General features: G+C 44.5%; 2 protein-coding genes across 4 annotated transcripts in view; one reads left to right on the top strand and one right to left on the bottom strand.

Moving 5' to 3' along the window:
* apom (apolipoprotein M) overlaps positions 1-10100 on the bottom strand; it is a 19707-nt gene extending 9607 nt beyond the window's left edge. The window contains exon 1 of one of the 3 annotated variants that reach the window (XM_045226554.1): positions 10015-10100. In XM_045226554.1, coding sequence (XP_045082489.1) covers positions 10015-10020 — 6 coding nt within the window. In that variant the 5' untranslated portion in view covers positions 10021-10100. Of the gene's footprint in view, positions 1-4545; positions 4645-8706; positions 8773-10014 lie in introns of those variants that run through there. The other 2 variants (XM_045226555.1, XM_045226556.1) reach the window with 2 other exon arrangements.
* On the top strand, positions 8759-21079 carry bag6 (BCL2 associated athanogene 6). Its single transcript, XM_045226551.1, is given in 27 exon segments — positions 8759-8847; positions 11612-11705; positions 11796-11913; positions 12318-12535; positions 12676-12747; positions 12886-13008; positions 13242-13292; positions 13294-13424; positions 13707-13836; positions 14024-14224; positions 14406-14637; positions 14922-14978; positions 15126-15427; positions 15429-15488; positions 15765-15837; positions 16027-16346; positions 16565-16856; positions 17066-17235; positions 17377-17430; positions 17574-17676; positions 17821-17945; positions 18173-18310; positions 18503-18550; positions 18667-18867; positions 19205-19312; positions 19596-19742; positions 20486-21079. Coding segments are annotated over 26 exon segments (3651 nt in total). The 5' UTR covers positions 8759-8847; positions 11612-11624; the 3' UTR covers positions 20582-21079.

Raw genomic sequence — 21079 nt, 5'->3', positions numbered from 1 at the left:
GGTCAAGCTCCTTTTTCACTTTGGGGAGCATGGGCACTGACACACGTCTGGCTGTGTAGGGCACCGCATCATCTTTCAGGCTTATTTTGATTGGTTTTATCTTCAGCCTGCCCACATCTGCAGGATGAGCACTCTTAAGCTGCTTTGTGCTTTTGATCTCTTCTATTCTCTTTACCAAGCCCACTGCAACAGCTACATTACGGCCTAGCAGATGGCTTCCATGTGACCCCTTTATCACATACACTTTGAACCTAAACTGCGGTCCTTCCCACATAGTAGTAGCTGTAAAGTGACCCATACAGTTCAGTTCACTCCCTGGCCTGTCTAGTTTAGTTACTGTGCTTTTCAGTGGTGGCATGTTTTTCAGTGTGCTATTTTCTGATATAATACTTGTATCTGTCCCTGTGTCAGTCTTAAAGTCTATTGCAGTATCTTTTATTGGCAGTTTCACTGTCCATGCATTTTTTGAGTCATCAACATCTGTGACTTCTCCCAGGAAATGGAAAGCATCCTCTTCTCCTCCCTCATTGGGTGCAGTAACCTCGTTGAACACACGGGAGCGCCAAACGATTGCGAAATGCCCCAGCTTCCTACATTTACATTTAAGTCATTTAGCAGACGCATCCAGAGTAACTTACAGTTAGTGAGTGCCTACATACATTTTTTTTCATACTGGCCCCCCGTGGGAATCAAACCCACAACCCTGGCGTTGCAAACGCCATGCTCTATCAACTGAGCTACATCCCTGCCGGCCATTCCCTCCCCTACCCTGGACGACGCTGGGCCAATTATTCGCCGCCCCTTGGGTCTCCTGGTCGCGGCCGGCTACGACATAGCCTGGATTCGAACCAGGATCTCTAGACCACTGCGCCACTCGGGAGGTTCCTACAGTTGCGGCATTCTGCATTCTTAGCAGCACATCTACTACATGACCAAAAGTATGTGGACAAGTGCTCATCGAACATCACATTCCAAAATCATGGGCATTAATATGGAGTTGGTTCCCCTTTGCTCCTCTACACTGGCTTCCTGTTAAGGCTAGGGCTGATTTCAAGGTTTTACTGCTAATCTACAAAGCATTACATGGGCTTGCGCCTACCTATCTCTCCGATTTGGTCCTGCCGTACATACCTACACATACGCTACGGTCACAAGACGCAGGCTTCCTTATTATTCCTAGAATTTCTAAGCAAACAGCTGGAGGCAGGGCTTTCTCCTATAGAGCTCAATTTGTATGGAATGGTCTGCCTATCAAGGTGAGAGATGCAGATTCGGTCTCGACTTTTAAGTCTTTACTGAAGACTCATCTCTTCAGTAGGTCCTATGATTGAGTGTAGTCTGGCCAAGGGGTGCGGAGGTGAACGGCAAGGCACTGGAGCGACGAACCGCCCTTGCTGTCTCTGCCTGGCCGGCTCCCCTCTCTCCACTGGGATTCTCTGCCTCTGACCCTTTTACGGGGGCTGAGTCACTGGCTTACTAGTGCTCTTCCATGCCTTCCCTAGGAGGGGTGCGTCACTAGAGTGGGTTGAGTCACAGACGTGATCTTCCTGTCCGGTTTTGCGCCTCCTCGGGCTTGTGCGGTAGAGGAGATCTTCATGGGCTATAATCAGGGTAGTAAGTTGGTGGTCTGTTGATATCCCTCTAGTGGTGTGGGGGCTATGCTTTGGCAAAGTGGGTGGGGTTATATCCTGCCTGGTTGGCCCTGTTCGGGCATATCGTCGGACGGGGCCACAGTGTACCCAACCCCCCCCCCCCCCCTCCCTGTCTCAGCCTCCAGTATCTATGCTGCAATAGTCTATGTGCCGGGGGGCTAGGGTCAGTCTGTTATGTCTGGTGTAATTCTCCTGTCTTATCTGGAGTCCTGTGTGAATTTAAGTATGCTCCCTCTAATTCTCTCTCTCCCTCTCTTCCTCCCCTCCCGGAGGACCTGAGCCCTAGGACCATGCCTCAGGACTACCTGGCCTGATGATTCCTGGCTGTCCCCAGTCCACCTGGTCATGCTGCTGCTCCAGTTTCAACAGTTCTGCCTGCGGCTATGGAACCCTGACCTATTCAACGGACGTACTACCTTGTCCGGGACCTGCTGTTTTCTACTCTCTCTCTCTACCGCACCTGATGTCTCGAGCTCTGATTGCTCGGCTATGAAAAGCCAACTGACATTTACTCCTGAGGTACTGACCTGTTGCACCCTCTACAACCACTGTGATTATTATTTGACCCTGCTGGTCATCTATGAACGTTTGAACATCTTGAAGAACAAACTGTCCTTAATGGCTATGTACTCTTATAATCTCCACCCGGCACAGCCAGAAGAGGACTGGCCACCGCTCAGAGCCTGGCTCCTCTCTAGGGTCCTTCCTAGGTTCCTGCCTTTCTAGGGAGTTTTTCCTAGCCATCATGCTTCTACATCTGCATTGCTTGGAGTTTTAGGCTGGGTTTCTGTATAGCACTTTGTGACATCTGCTGATGTAAAAAGGACTATATAAATACATTTGATTGATTGATATAACAGCCTCCACACTTCTGGGAAGGCTTTCCACAATGGGTGTGCTGAAATAGCGGAATCCACTAATTTGAAGGGGTGTCAACATACTTTTGTATACAGTGCATTTGGAAAGTATTCAGACCCCTTCACTTTTTCCACATTTTGTTACGTTACAGCCTTATTCTTATTCTATTCCCCTCATCAATCTACACACAATACCCCATAATGACTAAGCGAAAACAGGTTTTTAGAATTTTTTGCAAATGTATTAAGAATAAAAAACAGAAATACCTTATTTACATAAATATTCAGACCCTTTGCTATGAGACTCGAAATTGAGCTCAGGTGCATCCTGTTTCCATTGATCATCATTGAGATGTTTCTACAACTTGAACCTTCCAGAAGGACAACCATCTCTGCAGCCCTTCACCAATCAAGCCTTTATGGTAGTGGCCAGATGGAAGCCACTCCTCAGTAAAAGGCACGACAGTCAGCTTGGAGTTTGCCAAAGGGCACCTAAAGGACTCTCAGACCATGAGAAACAAGATTATCTGGTCTGATGAAACCAAGATTGAACTGTTTGGCCTGAATGCCAAGCGTCACGTCTGGAGGAAACCTGCCTCCATCCCTATGGTGAAGCATGGTGGTGCCAGCATCATGCTGTGGGGGTGTTTTTCAACGGCAGGGAAGACTAGTCAGGATCGATGGAAAGATGAACGGAGCAAAGTACAGAGAGATCCTTGATGAAAACCTGCTCCAGTGCGCTCAGGACCTCAGACTGGGGCGAAGGTTCACCTTCCAACAGGACAATGACTCTAATCACACAGCCAAGACAATGCAGGAGTGGCTTCGGGACAAGTCACTGAATGTCCTTGAGTGGCCCAGCAAGAGCTCGGACTTGAACCCAATCGAACATCTCTGGAGAGACCTGAAAATAGCTGTGCAGCGACGCTCCCCATCCAACCTGACAGAGCTTGAGAGGATCTGCAGAGAAGAATGGGAGAAACTCCCCAAATACAGGTGTGCCAAGCTTGTAGTATCATACCCAAGAAGACTCAAGGCTGTAATCGCTGCCAAAGGTGCTTCAACAAAGTACTGAGTAAAGGGTCTGAATACTTACGTAAATGTGATATTTCAGTCTTATTTTGTTTTTATACATTTGCAAAATGTTCTACAAATATGTTTTTGCTTTGTCATTATGGGGTATTGTGTGTAGATTGGCTTTTTTCCTCATCAATTCAATAAATTTTCGAATAACGCTGTAATGTAACAAAATGTGGAAAATGTCAAGGGGTATGAATACTTTCCGAATGCACTGTATGTTAGATTCACGTCTCCAAATAAAAGTTAAAGAATGGGATTAAGCCAGTGGTTCAAATGGAACTATCCAAGCAGTATATACATCTCCTTTAGATGTTGATATTTATTTGCATTGTCAACCAAACACAATTCAATATTGCTTTTGTAATACAGTAAATAGCCTAAAGTTAAGGCTATCTTACAAACTAATGTAACATTCAACCTTAAAATTAGTAACACGTCCATGGCCACATTGAGGTTACTGTAACTATAAATGTATTCTTATCTAGGCTAATAATATAAAGCGTTCATGTTCAAGATAGCGTGCATAAAATAGCATTCACAATTGCTGTAATAATCTGCGTAACATTTCGAACGGAATTGATAACTTGCCCCATGTTTTTTAAATGTAATCTAAACTGCTCTCCAGGTCATTTGGTTCTGCTATTAGATGAAGCACAGTGATAACACAATCTGCTATTAGATGAAGCACAGTTATAACACAATCTGTTGTATAAATAAACACCATTTCTGACACTGTATTCCCATTTCAACTTTGCTGTGCTTTTAAAACCTGTTGGATGCGTGGTTCTGGTACTGACCAATATTTTCGCTTATAAATCTTTCTGTGGATAACCGTAGATCGAAATGGCTTGCATTGAGCGATATCCCTGGTTCCCACGAACACAGTAGTATTTCTGAGCCTGTGTGACATAGCATGTGATATCTGAAACCAGTTGAAGCTGGTATGTACTTCCTACCATTTCATTCGCTTTTCGGACTGTCCATGAACTCCTGGCAACATCCAGTGTTGCCAACTTAGCGACTTTGTCGCTATATTTAGCGAGTATTCAGACCCCTCTAGCGACACATTTTCAAAATAGCGACTAGCGACAAATCTAGCGACTTTTTCTGGTGTTATTGGAGACTCTGACGTGAAAGCACGTATCCTTCTTACTCTTCTCAACGAGCAGCGGGTGCTGCGGGCCCCACCCCCGTCCCAAAGCACTCACAGGCGGCCCAGTTCTCGCGCAACTTTTTACTCACTTTTTGTCTCTCGATTTATAGCAATTAATCTAAAATAATTCATAGATTTTAAACAAACAAACAAAACTTTTCTGTCATAGATGGACAAGATTAATATGATATGAAAGGCAAGTTCCTAACGAGTTCAGGAAGCCAAGCTAAAGCTATGTGAGACGTTCACAGTGATGGGGGCAGACGTTTTGATCAAGAGAGACCTTTAGAAAAGATGCACCTTTTCTCTAACACTAACACTAAAGGTGAAATCTTATAGTTTGTCATTTTATAATTTGATTATGATATTTTAAAGCATATAAAGTAATTTCAAGACTTATACAGTTTTGTTGAGCAGGAAATACATCATACAATATTTTATATTTATACATTTTTATCATATTTGTACTGTGTATTTGAGCTTGTGTCCTCAAAAGTGACTACACCTCAGCAATTTATTTTTTTTAAATACCAGAAAGGTGACATTTTAACCTTTCTTTGATTATGCAGCATTACTAGTTATTGTTTATGGCACTCTCATGATACAAAATTACTTTTGGGGATTAAGTAGTTACATTTTCGATTACATTTAGTTACATTTAACTGGTTAAATGGTTGAAAGCACAGTGATAGACATGTGGGTGACAACTAAACCAAAATTCTGACATTGTTTTCCCATTGGAATTTGGTTGTGCTTTTAGATGGTTGAAAGCATAGTGATAACACTTTGGAAATTCAACTAACTTTTCGCTGTCTTTTTGTGTGGGTAATATAGGCTGTAAACTCATTGATCAACGTCTCAACCAAATATTCCCCAAGTATCCACGTTGAAATTACGTGGTGTGCCCAGTGGGTAGGCTAAATGCTTAAATATTGATGTCCATACCATCATATGATGATTTACTCATCCAAAAGTATTCATTAAAAGCTGTGAGCTCATCTTTTACCTTGTTAGAAGAGGAAAATGACACATCTTGTAAAATTATACAACAATATCACAGGAGGCTGCTGAGGGGAGGAAGGCTCATAATAATGGCTGGAATGGCGTAAATGGATTGATATCAAACACATAGAAAACATGTGTTCGATACCATTCCATTGATTCCATTCCAGCCATTACTATGAGTACGTCCTCCCTAATTAAGGTGCCACGGGCACCTTACTGTTGCTCTTATTATGGTGTATTTGCGTGTGGGAATCATAGACTGTCAAAGGGAATATGTTTCTAACGCCCCCTGCTGGACAATCTAGGGCTAGGACGCTTGCAGATTTACATTTAAGTCATTTAGCAGACGCTCTTATCCAGAGCAATTAAGTGCCTTGCTTAAGGTCACATCGACAGATTTTTCACCTAGTCGGCTCGGGGATTAGAACCAGCGACCTTTCGGTTACTGGCACAACGCTCTTACCCACTAAGCTACCTGCCGCCCAATCAGATCTGGTTGAGTTTGTGTGGTGGTGATCCCTTTTATTGGCCTAATGAAATATTGTAACAGCCATTACAACCAAAGCAGTGGCGGTCTTTGCCGTTTAAGATGAGGGAGGACAACTATTTTTTTATTACAGCATATAGGATGACTCTCATTCATATTCCATTCACCCAGTTCAATGTAACATCAATAGGTTTAGGCTACTACATGATACTTGAATTTTCCCTATACCCATCATGAGGTTGCTACAACCTAGCCTATGAAAGAAAGTTTACAATGTAGGTGCACAGAGGTCGAGAGAAAATGTTTAAGTGACAGACAGTGACACATGGACAGACAGTGACACATTCAATATCGCCTTGCACACGCTTGCCTGCGTCTAGCTGATCTAGAGTGTAATCATTAGTCCAACAGTTGCAACAAGAGTTTCTAAGTGGACAAATTCAGGTATGTTTATCCCCGTTTCATTCTGTTTGCTTCTGTTTAAGAAACGTTTTGCAACAGAATCGGTGGAATGAATACACCCCTGATCACACTTAAACACAGTTCAATTTCATAGCAGCCACCTCCTCTCACCTTTTCCCTTCGCTTGTGGACTTCAATACACAACACATCAGCTTTCTGTGACCAGGTGAAAAAAACTTTCCAAGCCAAACCATATCATAACCGCTAACCGCTACACACAGCCTACATCGTTGTCACCATATTAGCTAAAGTAATGTCATAGTCAACAAAGCTAATAGAACTAACGCATTAGTAAACCCGCTACAATCATGCAGTACAGTGTAGTCAGTAAGCAGTTTAGCAGTTACACCGGCAGGCCCCGGTGGCAATAAATTAGTAAAACCAAAAGCTTACCTTGACTTGGAAGAGTTCCAGTGTTGGATAGTCATAGCCAGCTAACTAACATAGCATCCCTCTCTGTTTGAGCTGGGTGTTTGAGTAGGCTAAACTAGCTAGCTGCATTTCTCTCTTGCTTATCCTTCATTTTTGAAGAAATTAACTATTGTCTTTCTCTCTCTTTGAGTCAACTACTCACCACATTTTTTTGCACTGCAGTGCTAGCTAGCTGTAGTTTATGCTTTCAGTACTAGATTCATTCTCTGACCCTTTGATTGGGTGGAAAACATGTCAGTTCATGCTGCAAGAGCTCTGATAGCTTCTGGAGGATGTCCTCCAACCTAGCATAATTACTGTGTAAGTCTATGGAAGGGGGTGATAACCATGAGCCCTCTTATGTTTTGTATTGAAGTCAATGTACCCAGAGGAGGACAGAAGCTAGCTGTCCTCCGGCTACACCATGGTGCTACCCTACAGAGTGCTGTTGAGGCTACTGTAGACCTTCATTGCAAAACAGTGTGTTTTAATCAATTATTTGGTGACATGTGAATATATTTAGTATAGTTCAATCTGAAAAGGATAACTTTTTTAAATGTTTCACTATTTTTATTAAATTCACTGAAGAGGACGGTCCTCCCCTTCCTCCTCTGAGGAGCCTCCACTGAACCAAAGCAGTACAAACAAACATACCAGCAGCCAACTGGATTACACCTGGGGTGTATTCATTATGTCAACGGAAACTGTTTACCGTTTTTTCAGTTTAGAGTAAACAGTTTATTTTGCAAAACATGGTGCATCATCCAGAAATATACAAAATATATTTTACATAAAATAAATGTTAGAATTTTTCGAACTAGTTTTCATTAGGAATGCAGATAAAGCGTTTGTATCAAAAGCAATCACTTTTTGCATGGGTAAACACATCCAACTAATTACTACACGTGCTTAACTACGTCACTTTTGTTTTGAGCCGACTTCTCCATCAGACAGAGCCGTGCACCTGGCTCACGCCCCCAAATCGAATGCGATCAACATTCAGCCGGGTGCAAAACACGCTACCACGGGCGTCCGGGCGAGATTAATCGAACCCCCTCAAGCCAGCACCATCCAGCACCTGCGCAGATTCGTGGCTCCCGTCCGGTTGTTTGATTTCATTGGCTGTTAGCATCTGCTACAGTTCCCGCCTCCCAGACAGCGCGGATGTGTGCCCTCCCCTGACAAGTTTTTGAGGTTGTGGTCGACCAGCCACTTTGGTGTAGGTGAAAGGATACAAGCCGAGGAAGACCTGAAACTTTTGAGTAGATATGCACTGCACTCCTTTTCAGGTGTGTGTTTTCCCCCTGCCTTTCTGAGTAACGTCAAATTCTTTTGTAAATGTAAACTGGTTTGAGTCTGAAGAGGTGGCTATCTGCAAAATGTATCTTTAGTTTTCTTCCTAAGTACGTAACGCTAGCTATCTAGCTGGCCAGTTTCCACTTAAGTTCAAATCATCATAAAGTTAGCTGGCTAGCTGAATTCGCACGTGGAAACATGACAGTAGTAAACCGTGATGTCTCGGCGGATGAAGATTTAACAGACACTGACAGCTACACAGATGATGGAGATTCGTCATCCTGGGAAGAATTTGCAGATTACCTGCATAATGGGCCAATCCAGCCATACATGTTCGAACCTATGGTCGGAGATACATCGCCACTGAGGAGGAGGAGAAGAATAGATTACGAAGTCCGAGGAAGAAGAACAGGAGGAGCGTGTACCAGTCACAGATCCACCAAGGTAGTTTACCATAGTCTATCCACTTTATGTTTAGGCTATATCTGTTCTGATCAGTTCACTCTCCAAGTAGCCTGGAATCCATTAACCGTTACATCAGGTTGGGTTCCTGGCTAGGCTACTCTCCAAATCCAGAGGAAAACAAACGGAATGTAAGGGTGCATCTCAGTCCAACTCCAAAGTGACTTCATTCCTCTCTTTGCCTATTGCCCTGAGCAGCAGGGGCTGTATTCATTACGTCTTGCAAATGAAATCGTTTAAGAACCCAACGGAAGCAAACGAAACGGGGCTGGATTTACCGGAATTTGTCCAATAGAAACTCGTTTTCTGTTGTAAAACGTTTTGAAACAGAAACAGTCTTGACCCTCGGTGTATGTTGCACTGCCTCTGCCCAGAGGCCCAGGCTTTTTGTGGCACGCCCTGTTGCAGCTCTGATCTCCGGATGCACGAGGATGTTTTTCAATGTATGGTTTTGCACAGAGCCCAGAGGGCTGGCTTTTGTGTACATTAGATGCTCGCCTGCGCTGCAGGAGCCACTGTTCAAGCCCCAATTTCAACTCTCCCTCTAAACTAGTTCCTGATGGTCATCCTCCATATTACATACTAGAAAATACTCTAGTGGTTAGTCTCTTGATTAGAGTTTCTGTTAAATTAGTAAAATAAAACGGTAGGAAAGGAGATGAAGGATTATTGACATGCACCAGCGATAGGCTCTTCTCCCACAAGTGTACCATGCCTATTTTGGCTTCAGCCAAAACATGCAAACTCAGCCAGCATTTATTTATCAGCAGATTATATTTTGTTTGCATAGTATAATTTTTTTGTATAGGACAGGCACATCTCTTTCTGCTTTTCAACTCCTACTTATCTTGCAGTTATCAAACAACAAACAAGTCTCAAGAAAGGAAAAGAGAAGCACTTTGTTTCCCTTTTATTATACTGTCACCTTCAAGCCCCACTCTTCCTCTCTCAATCACTACATAACTTTGAATTGATAACCCCTGAGGTCTCAGGCCTTTGTTGGAACTGGAAGCCCTGTTCACTTTGGTGGGATGCCTTTTAAAGAAAGAGGAAATCATGAAGTCTCACTTTGTTCATGAGGTCTTGGACCTCTTTGGTTTCCCCTAATTTCCTACAGGCCTGGTTTTAACAAAAACATCCCCACCTTACCTTCATCTGCTCATATAACTGCACTGGGGATATTCTCTAGCAGATCCATTTAGCAGCTATAAGCAAAACATGTTGAACTGACTGCATTAGCACGTCCCATTTGTTACTGTATGTTTGAAACGTCACAGCTGTTCTGCTAGCTAATCATATGTCACGTTACTTTAACCGCAGTTGCTATATGTGTAGACGTATCATCATCTAGGAGGAACTAGCTAGCTTTACATTCAACACTGAATAATCGGCAAACATTTTGGTGAACTCGAAAGATTTAACTTCACAGGTAGGAGCTATCAAGTAAGTAAATAAGTAACTAGCTGGTAGGAAGGTAGCTAGCTAACGTTAGCTGACTTCATACAGCTAATGGTAACATTAGCTCAAGGCTAGCTAGCTAACTGCTAGCTAGAAGCTAACGTAGCTGTGAGCTACCTTGCTACAAGTTTCACTGGCGTTTTATAAATGTCAATATTAGTGTGAAATGTATTGGACCATCACTTTTGTAGAAGTTCGATTTACAATTAATATGGATTTATATCAAGAGAACGCTGACATGAAAAGGTTCTGTTTGGCCATGTTTGCTTCAAGGCAAGGCTGTTAGCCAGTCAGCTAGCTAGCTATTGTAGCTAGCTATGCTATGCAGCTTCCATGATGACCATTAACGTTAGACCACATATTATCTTTGTTTAGTCAGTAGCTAGCTAGCTAACGTTAAAGTTAGCTAGGTAACTAACCTATTTGAAATTATATTAGCTACATTATACCATGGCATTGTTGAATACTCGTTTCTGATTGGCTTGAAGAGCATTCTAGAGCGTGCATTATTTCCCTGTTAACGCATGGTAAATCAGCATGGTAGAATTCAATGGCTATAGTTCATTCTTGCATTTTCTACGTTTGAGCTGCTTTTTATAGCAAAAGTCGAATTGAAACATTATTGAATTCGATTTTCATAATAGCAAGCTAAGACTGATGGTTTGGTAAGTCTGTTTGTTTGGTTACCAAGGCAACTACTATAGCGATATAGTAAATTTGCTAGCTACTTCAGTGGATGTTGAACACATTTGTACCTGCAAATGAACACATTTCTAGCCGCAAATGTGTTAAATGTGCACTATGCAGAAATTACTGTGCCATTTCCTTTGTTGCAAAAATTCTAATAGTTCGCCTAATTTATGTTTTATGACCAAACAGTTTAGAGAATCATTGTACCCTCTAAACCGCTTTGAACCAAAAATATTGTTTTTTCAGCTGTTTGAAGCTGGGGTACTAAACCGAAAGTAAACGATGAGCATAGAAATAGCGCACACAGAACATATTTACCACTTCTTTGATTTCTTTCAATGAGAATGACAGATCATAACTCACATTTCTATGTGGATTTGGTCGGGTTGCCCAATAAGTTACATATTGCAGCTTTCTCTTATAGTCATGGTATGAAATGGGTAATCAACTCGGGGCTCTGGAAAATAATGCAACTCTGTGGAAGGTTAGTTCCACGCCGCTAGCGCGTAGCCCCTCGTTGATTAACCCTTACATAATGCTATTCATGACAGCATTGATATGATAATCTATTCTATTGCCTCTGTTACTTGACACACAGGGTAAACGTAACCATGGAGGAACCTGGTGCTGATATAGAAGTGACTGTCAAAACTTTGGACTCCCAGAGCCGAAGTTACACTGTAGGCGGACAGGTACGTTCTCATTTCCAACGGGGCGCTTTTACAGTAGCCTTACATATACTGGATATAGGCCTAATCCTCACACCAGTGTCTTTTTCTCAGTTGACAGTGAAAGAGTTCAAGGAGCACATTGCCACTTCAGTGGGGATTCCTGTGGACAAACAGAGGCTGATCTACCAGGGTCGAGTCCTGCAGGATGAGAGGACCCTGACAGAGTACAGTGAGTAATGCTGTCTGTGGAGCTGCCTGGAATCAATACAAAATGGCCACATGCTAACAAACATGAGATTAGTCCAGACAGTTTTATCTGTAGTAGCACACAGCTGCAGCAAAGCATCTGTCAACAAAGAACAGAAATGCAGCAAACAGACAGACATCTTTGTCTATATGTGATATAAAGAATAACCCTCATATTCACTTCATCCATGACTTACAAGGCCAGTAATGCACAGATGTAGGCTTATTACACAACTGCACACCATCAGAACTCTTGAGTACCCATCATGTAATTGCTGTAAGCCGTTTGGCTGCTATGCACATCACCTGGTAGGTTAATGGAGCACCTGTGTCCTCTAACATGAATAGAAATGATATTCCTTGTTCTCTATTTCCTCTGTGTCTCAGACGTCAGTGGAAAAGTCATCCACCTGGTGGAGCGGGCCCCCCCTCAGCCCTCCCAGCCAGGATCGGGGTCAGGGGGAGCGGAGGCCGGAGCGCCGCCCTCCTCTACCACCTCCCAGGGAACGTCCCAAGTGCCTCCACACGACCGCAACGCCAACAGCTATGTCATGCTGGGAACCTTCAACCTCCCGGTTAACGTCATGGACCCTCAGCAGATCCAGGTACAGCTTTTGAGTGTGTATGTTATACCCTGTTTTTGGATCAAATTTGTCTTGGTTCCATGGTTTATTATGATATCCTAAGCGCCTGGTGTGGATCAGTACTGATATCGAGCCTATACTGTCTCCCACACTCTTCTTAGATGTCAGTCCAGCAAATGATGTCAGGCTTGGGAGAGAATGCAAGGAATGCCAGAGTCAGCACCAGCACCGGGGTAAGAAATTGAATATATGATTTAGAACATAGTATACATCCTAATTTATGGGTTTATCTATCAATTTCTACATACATTTATAAAAGGCTATGAATGAACATGTTGAGTAGCTGTCAACTAATACTCTTGCTCTCACAGAGCAATGGTTCCATGAATGTGCACATTGATATGGACCAATCGGTGCAGAGTGAGCCCAGGCTGAGACTGCTATTGGCTGAGAACCTGCTGAGGGACACAAATGCCCTCATCGAGAGGATGGAGGTGAGGTGTTAAGTTTAAAGATTAGAACAACTAGGAATACCCACAGTACAGACCTATTTTTAATGAATACACTGGCTCAAACGTGAAACATAAATTAACGTATTTGGACAAAATGTTATTTGAAAATATTCTAGGCAGTCTCAGGAAGCAGGTCTATTTGAGTTCGAAGTAATTCAATTAAGATGACTGAGCAATGTCCTCCCCTTACCTGCTACCTTGTCGCTCAATCTCAGGGTCAACCAAGTGGCACCTCAGCCCAACTGGATTCTGCTGCTACTGCACCCTCCCTCCTCTTCCTCCTCCTCCACTCCCTCTCCCTCCACCCAGCCCATGGACACGTCTCCACCTCCATCTACTACCCCTCCATCATTCTCTTCCTCCACTCAAACAGAGGGAGCCGCCCAAGCTGGACCAAAGTAAGACATTATTGCTAACTATCGCTGTCCTGCATGTGTTTGTTTTTTTTGCTCTATACTGAATTCAAAAGTTATCAAACTAGTTTTGGCCATTTAATGTGAATTAAGAAGAATAGGGCTTAATCTGGAACTTGAGACATGCACGCACAATTTTCACACTTTCGCACAGAATCTCCCATTGACATCAACACATGAAACTTGGCTTTAGTCATCGTGGTTGTTATTAGAAGACCTGTGATGCATGTAAATAAGGATACCTCATCCCTTCTCTCCCCTCGACAGTCACCCCAGCCCAGCAGAGCTGGTGGAGATGCTGTCAGAGCTGAGGAGGGCGGAGGAGAGGCTTCAGCCGTTCATCCAGAGAACACACTCTATCCTAGAGTCTGCTGCCACCGTAGAATACGCAAACACCGTAAGCCATAACTTAGAGCTTTGTGGTTAAGTACAATTCATTTGCACTGATCGGACTTAAAGTCATGAGTGTTTGCTGTATTGCAGTCGGACTCTTACAATACTTGTCACTTTTCCCTCAAGACTACCTGAATAAAATATCAAAACATGTTCTCAGAAAATGTCTTAAGCCCTCTTGTCACACGCAGGAGAGAGAGGAGGACCAGCGTATTCTCAACCTGGTGGGGGAGGCCCTCCGTCTCCTGGGCAACGCCCTGGTTGCCCTTAGCGACCTGCGCTGCAACCTGCTGAGCCCCACCCCACGCCACCTACATGTGATCCGGCCAATGTCTCACTACACCTCCCCAGTCACCATGCCTGGAGCCGTGCATCACCACATCCCACTACATGTTAGTCAGTGTTGTATCCCATTGTCAAACTTGTTTTGTTGTGACCTGGCAGACACTTACACCTATTACATTATTTCTATCTTACATATTTAGTTATATTGGTTAATTTAAACTTCATTTGATATCATCGTTTGCCAATGGAACACAGTACGTCATTTACATTTGAAAACTACATCTGCAGATGAACCTGGGAGCCACTGTCACAATGGCGTCCAATGGCAGACCAGCTACAGAGGGACAGGCCCAGCCCAGTCAGGCCGCCAGCCAATCGGACCAGCCAGGTCAGGGACAGACCTCCCCCTCACAGCCTCCACTGTCCAATCAGCAGGCTGGACAGGGACAGCCCGGCCCCCGGGTCATCAGGATCAGCCACCAGACAATGCCGGTGGTCATGATGCAGATGAACACGGACGGTGTGTTGTCCCCTACCCGCCACTGATTGAATGCTTTACCACAACATGTCAATCTTTTTCTCGTCCACAAATGGCCCCTTGGAAGTGAATAACTCTACCATTGCATTTATTGCCAAATGATATTTGCTGAGAGAAAGTTTTCTTTCTTTGACCAATAGTCAAAGTACCGTACAGGTCCCTGTACTGCTCAAATCGATAGGTCTCGTTCAATTTAGGAAGGGTGTTTTTTTTTACATGCTTGTTATTTACATACTGTTTACAGTTCAAACATTGTGTGTGTACAGACTCTGGTGTTCCTCAGGCAGCTGGACAGCCAAACACTGCAGGAACGGGTCAGCCAGGTGAGTGTTGGTAACACTTCATGATGATGGTTTAGTTCCTCTGGTTGTATCTCCGAATAACTGGGGACTAGAGTAAAGCCCTATATACCAGAGATCCTGAATCCAATTTTCAAGGCACAAAGAAATCTTCTTATCCTCTCTCCCCAGGCTTCCAGATGCCCCCCGGTGTTCAGATGAACCCAGACTTCATGCAGTCCATTGTGCAGCAGATCGCCCAGTACACTGAGGCTGTGGCTGCTGCCACCGGGGGCGCCGTCCCTGGCCAACACCCCCAGCCCACCCCACCAGGCTCCACCGCTACCTCTTCCACCACCACCACCGGCCCTAACACCCCCACCACCACCCCCACGGCACCCCCTCCACCTTCTCCCGGGGCCCCCCAGGCCAGGGTGGTGTTCACCCGGCCTGCCTTCGCCCCCAGGATCCCTCCACCTGCCTTTGGCACCCGGGGGGGCCACCATCAACCTGAGGGCTAGCGTGCCCCCCATGATGGGTCAGCAACCAGGACAGGTGAGCACGTTTGTGATAGTGGGTTTGGTGCCCTATGGGTTTAGTGCAGGACTGAGGTTAATGGCTTGTAGATTTCAGTCAAGTTTTGACAAGAAGTTGTCAAGACTTGGAATTTCAGTAGGAGGTATTCGTATTTGCTAGTCATTGTGGGCATTTTCCATCGACAGTACCAATTGTCTTAAGCTGTAGTGCTCTGAAAGTCTTAATGGCATAGCCATGTTTGTATTTGTCTTATATGCTAATGGACTGTGTTGACCTATGACCTCTCCCCCACAGCCCTTCCCTCCTGCTGCCCTCAATCAGATGATTAGTGGACTGGTGGGACAACTCCTGATGCCTGGACAGATGGGTATGCTGTCTTAGAAAGACAATATACACCCCACCTTTCTAGCCTCTTCTTTTTGGTGGCTGTGGGGGGAAAAACATTGCCTAGTTAACCATCACACTAAAAGTTAATCCTCTGTTTTGAAGTGTTATCAGTGTTTTAAGTGTACTGTAAGCCGACTCTAATTCCTCTCCTGTCTTCCTTCCCCCCCAGCTGGTCAAACATCCACATCCTCTGCCTCTCATACCTTCTCATCCTCCTCCAACTCTTCCTACTCTGGCCCTATCCCCACCCCTGCCGCCACTGTTCCCCCAGGCCAGCCCGGCGCCATCCCCACCCCTGCTGCCACTGTTCCCCCAGGCCAGCCCGGCGCCATCCCCACCATGCCCCAGGGAGCTCCCCCTGAACTGGCCCAGCTCCTGGGCTCTCTCCTGGGGACAGCAGGGGCAGTTCCTGGGGCCATGGGACCCTCCATCACTGTGACCATGCCCGGAGTGCCTGCCTTCGTCCAGGGAGTGTCTGACTTCATGCAGGTCAGTGTCTGGATCTGAGTTTGTTCCAAGGCTGTTTTGTGGATTAGGACATATAGCCGTAGTGCCTGTTACAACAGAATGGTTGAAACCAAGATGACATCATCCTCCAGTTAACTGATGTGTTAGTTGTAAGAATACCATAATGGTTTCTTAACTACATATCTTTCATATGATACATTTTATTTTCTCCCTGTCCATCATCTCGCTCTCTATCTTAGGCCTCCGGACCAGTCTTCTCACCCCCCTCAAACGGTACCCACCAGCCCCCCGCCCCTGGCACCCCCACCCCTCCACCCGGGACCACCCCTAACCCTCCCACAGGGGACGGTGCCGGGGCCCAGGGAGAGGCCCTGAATCCGGAGCTGTTCACTGGGATTGTACAGGGGGTCCTGTCCACCATGATGGGCTCCCTGGGCTCTCCCCAGAGCAACACTGAGAGCATCGCCCAGTTCATCCAGAGGCTCTCCGAGACCAGCAACATCTTCACACCCGGCACAGGGGACCCCGTGGGTAAGAGTTTCTGTCTTGTTTGCTTCTTCTTTCCTTATTTTTTTTCTCTTTCTCTTGTTTCTCTCTTTCCCTCTTTCTTCTACCTTGCTCTCTTTCTGTTTCTGTCTATGAAGTGTAATCTCTTTCTTCCGCGTTCCTCCTTTTTCTCCCGTGCGCTCTCTTCCTCAATGTTTTTGTTCCATGTCCACACAGTTGTCTCTCTCCCTCAGGTTTCTTTGGAGACCTACTGACCCTGGTCTGTCAGAACTTCTCCATGGTGGACCTGGTCTTGCTGCTCCATGGCCAGAACCAGCCCCTGGGCCGTATCCAGACCCAGTTGGCTGAGTTCTTCACCCAGCACTACCTCAACGGGAGGGAGCCCACCGACCACAACATCGCTGTGAGTGGGCCACCGTCTATATAACCGCCTCTATCTGTGATGTTACTGTCACCTGTCATTACTGTCACTGCACATGGGGCTCATCTCTCCCTCTTTCTCTTTGGTTCTCTCTTTATGTTGTTATTTTCACTGTGATCTTAGGCTGCTGCTGATGGTCTCACCAATGAGCTTGTGGAGTACATTACCGAGAGCTTTGTAAGTACCGTAGTTTACTTAGGCTGCCCACTTTTTAGTCAGTGGTCTTCAAATTGCCCAATAATATCAGTCGCTTTTAAATTCTCCCCGTGGCCAGTTGGTGAATCAATCCCTCACATTTCTCTTTGTCTTGGTCCTTTTAGTCTTCAGTGGCAGTGTTGGAGGGTGTCAACATCACTCAGACCAACCTGTCCTTCTTCAGACAGCAGTTAACGCGTATCGCCACGCATATTCTATGCTGCACAGGTAACATATTCTGTCTTTTATTTGTCATTGTTTATCTTGAAGTGGCTTTATTGTGCCAAATTCCATTATTTGACGCAATTCGTCTGACCTGGCCTATGAATGTCAGTTATTTTGTCACTTATTGCTGTGTTTTCACCTCTGCAGACAACACGTTTGGGCCGCAGCTGCTGCAGATGTGCAACCAGGGGCTGTTTGAGTGTCTGGCCCTCAACCTGTACTGTCTGAGAGGAGAGCAGAGTGCCCTCACTTCTGTCATCAACCACCGCATAGTCAGTACACACACATGATCCTGATGACATGATCTACAACCTCACAATCAATGTCTCTCCTCCTTCTGTCTGTCTGTCTGTCTGTCTGTAAGAGATGATTTACAATACTCTTTCTATAGATTTGAAAAAATAGCTAAATGGATATGACTAGACTGAAATCTCGTCAATAGGTTGTGAACGGCCCATAGACCGGTGAATAGGTGTGTTGACCCCCTCTCCCGTTACAGAGGACGTTGTCAGCTGATATGAATCCCAGCCTGGTGAACTGGCTGACCAGTATGATGACTATGAGGCTCCAGGTCATCCTGGAGCACATCCCTGTCACAGAGGACCAGATACTGCATTATGCCATCTACACACAGCAGGTAATTAACACACACCATCTCACCAACAGGTCAGTGTTGTTGTGTTCTAGAAGGCTTATTTACTGGACTAAATCTAACGATGCACATGGATACCATAATCATTTGCTAATCAAGAGTCCGTTATGATAGCTGTCATAGATTCCATTACCAGATTCCACTCAAGCAATACATGTTCAATGGTTTCTTTCCAAGGGGGAGGCTTCTAATGCACAGGAGCCTGAACGTGCCCAGATCATCGAGGTGACTATTTCACATTTATTTGTGAGATTCATTATATTGGCCTCAATATACCTTGGTGTATTAACGCTTTAGTTCCTCACCTTAACTCTCTTTTCTCTTTCTCCATCCCACCTTAGATGGAGGACACCCACTCCCCAGCCCCGGCCACCACAGCTGAAGAAGCCATGGCATCGTCACGGGAGACCAGGGCGGAGCCCAGGGAAACTGGAGCCACCGGAGGGGCTGCGCCATTGGGTGGCACCATGGCAGCAGCTGAAGCCAGCGGGAGGGAGGAGCCTGGTGGAGAGACTGAGGCCTGGGCTGCTGCCGTCCCTGCTGTAAGAACACTGTTTAGCTCTCTCTTCCACTCCTGCTGTTTGCTTTGCCATTCTGTCTTCTACTCTGTCCACATGCTGTTTTCTCCTTTTTTACATACTACAGGTTACTACTAGTTGAATTTATACTGAATTTCGTTGACTTGTAGTTTGAATTCTTAGAGAAAGAAAATAAGCTATATGAAAGGAAATTATCCCACAATGGAAGTGTTTAGCCTAATCAGACCTGCATCCAAACCCATTCAAGTCTTAAAATCCAGTGTGCAGTTGTATGGCTCTCTATAGTGAGTTTATAACTGTCTGTCTGTTATTCTGATCATGTCTGTTCTCTGTGTGATAGGAGTGGGTGCCCATCATCAGACATGACCTGATCACCCAGAGGAAGATGAAGGCCCAGCCTCCCATGTCTGATGCCTATTTACATGGGATGCCTGCCAAACGCAGGAAGGTAAATAGAGATTGCCTGTGCTGTCCTGTGAATGAAACTAACCTTTATGTACAAAAGATAAGCCCTGATCTCACTAGTCTTTAGTTATAGAAGGCATCCTGCAAGATTTGTTGGCAGAATGATTCATGGCTAAAACATGGAGCCTTGCTATATCAGGGCTAATGTAAACTATGATCACATAGTATCAGCATGCTATGTTCAACATCTGAGTGCGAGAGCTTATTCTTGCACTAAAAGTTGGATTGGAGTATGACCAGGGTGTGTTTTTTTATTTAAATTTTAGACCGGACAGGGGGACGGTGCTCTTCTCTCCCTCTCCGACACAGTGAGCAGGGCAGCGAGGACGGCCGGAGTCAGGCCGGTCACTTCCCCAGACAGCCTGCAGGAGGAGCTTGACAGCCCTGAGCTCCAGGAGGCCTATGCAGAGCAGGTACAGTCTTCCACTAACACTGTCACTAACAGAAAAACTACCTGTTTCATCATTCCATGGCTTCTCCTAATATTAGAGATGCCACACATTAACTTTGACACATTATTGTAAATGGCCATTAGGGAGCTGCCACTGATGACTTGATATGCAGTGGTGGGAAAAGTACCCATTTTCTATTAAAGATATCTTAATAGAAAATTACTCAAGTAAAAGTGAGTCACTGGGTAAAATTCTACTTGAGTAAAAGTATTTGATTTTAAATATACTTAAGTATCAAAAGCAAATGTAAATTCCTTATTTTGCAAACCAGACATCACAATGTGACTTGCCTAGTTAAATAAATAAAATGTTGTTTATTTCATTTGCGGATAGCCAGGGACACTCTCCAACACTTACAAACAAAGCATTTGTGTTTAGTGAGTCCGCCAGATCAGAGGCAGTAGAGATGACCAGGGATGTTCTCTTGATAAGTGTGTGAATTGGACCATTTTCCTGTCCTGCTAAGCATTCAAAATGTAACGAGTACTTTTGGGTGTCAGGGAAAACGTATGGAGTAAAAAGTACATTTATTTTCTTTAGTAAAGCAAACTACTTAAGTAAAAATACTTTAAAGTACTACTTAAGTATTTTACACCACTGGTTATGTGATTTTCAATATTGAACGACGTAGCTGATGAGTTATAACTAAATAATATATATTGAACGACCCTTTTTGTATTTGTCACCTATGTCCTCTGCATCAGGTGAAGAAAGACATAAAGAAGCGAGTGAGAGAGGACCCAGACTTCAGCTCTCAGCAGTTCCCCAACACACACACAGCTTTTTCCTCAGACTCATAACCTAACCACAACTTGTTTTGCAGCCTAATCAGATTTTACACTTAACCAACCTGTATACATCCTCACCATCCTTCCTTTTTACTTTTTTGGATTGCTCAGTATCACAACTGAAAGCAGTTTTACCCCTACCAATTATTTTAATACCGTAGACACCTTAGCATTTCCTTTTGACTAAATTACTCCGACTGATTTTTACTTTTCCAGCGCCTATTTGTTTTCTGCCCTCCCTGTGATGTAACACTCACCTGATTTGACAAGTTTGTTGGGTCTTATTTTATGGATGATTGACTTTTTACCTTACATTTGCAATGCTCCACCATTTTGTTTTGTTACCATGTCAATATTATCGTGCCTATACATCTTACCTGTTTTGTGTTTTTCATTTAGCTTCCCTGAAAATAAAAATGGCTTATTTCAAGAGTATGCTTTCATGGGATGAAAGTAAATGCTGTTTGGTACATGAATGTAAGTGTGCTGAATAAAGAACTTGGTACACAA

This window comes from Coregonus clupeaformis, chromosome 17, assembly GCF_020615455.1.
Source record: "Coregonus clupeaformis isolate EN_2021a chromosome 17, ASM2061545v1, whole genome shotgun sequence".
Lineage (NCBI taxonomy): Eukaryota > Metazoa > Chordata > Actinopteri > Salmoniformes > Salmonidae > Coregonus > Coregonus clupeaformis.
Note: the sequence above shows the minus strand (reverse complement) of the source record. Positions and strands in the feature narration are given on the sequence as shown.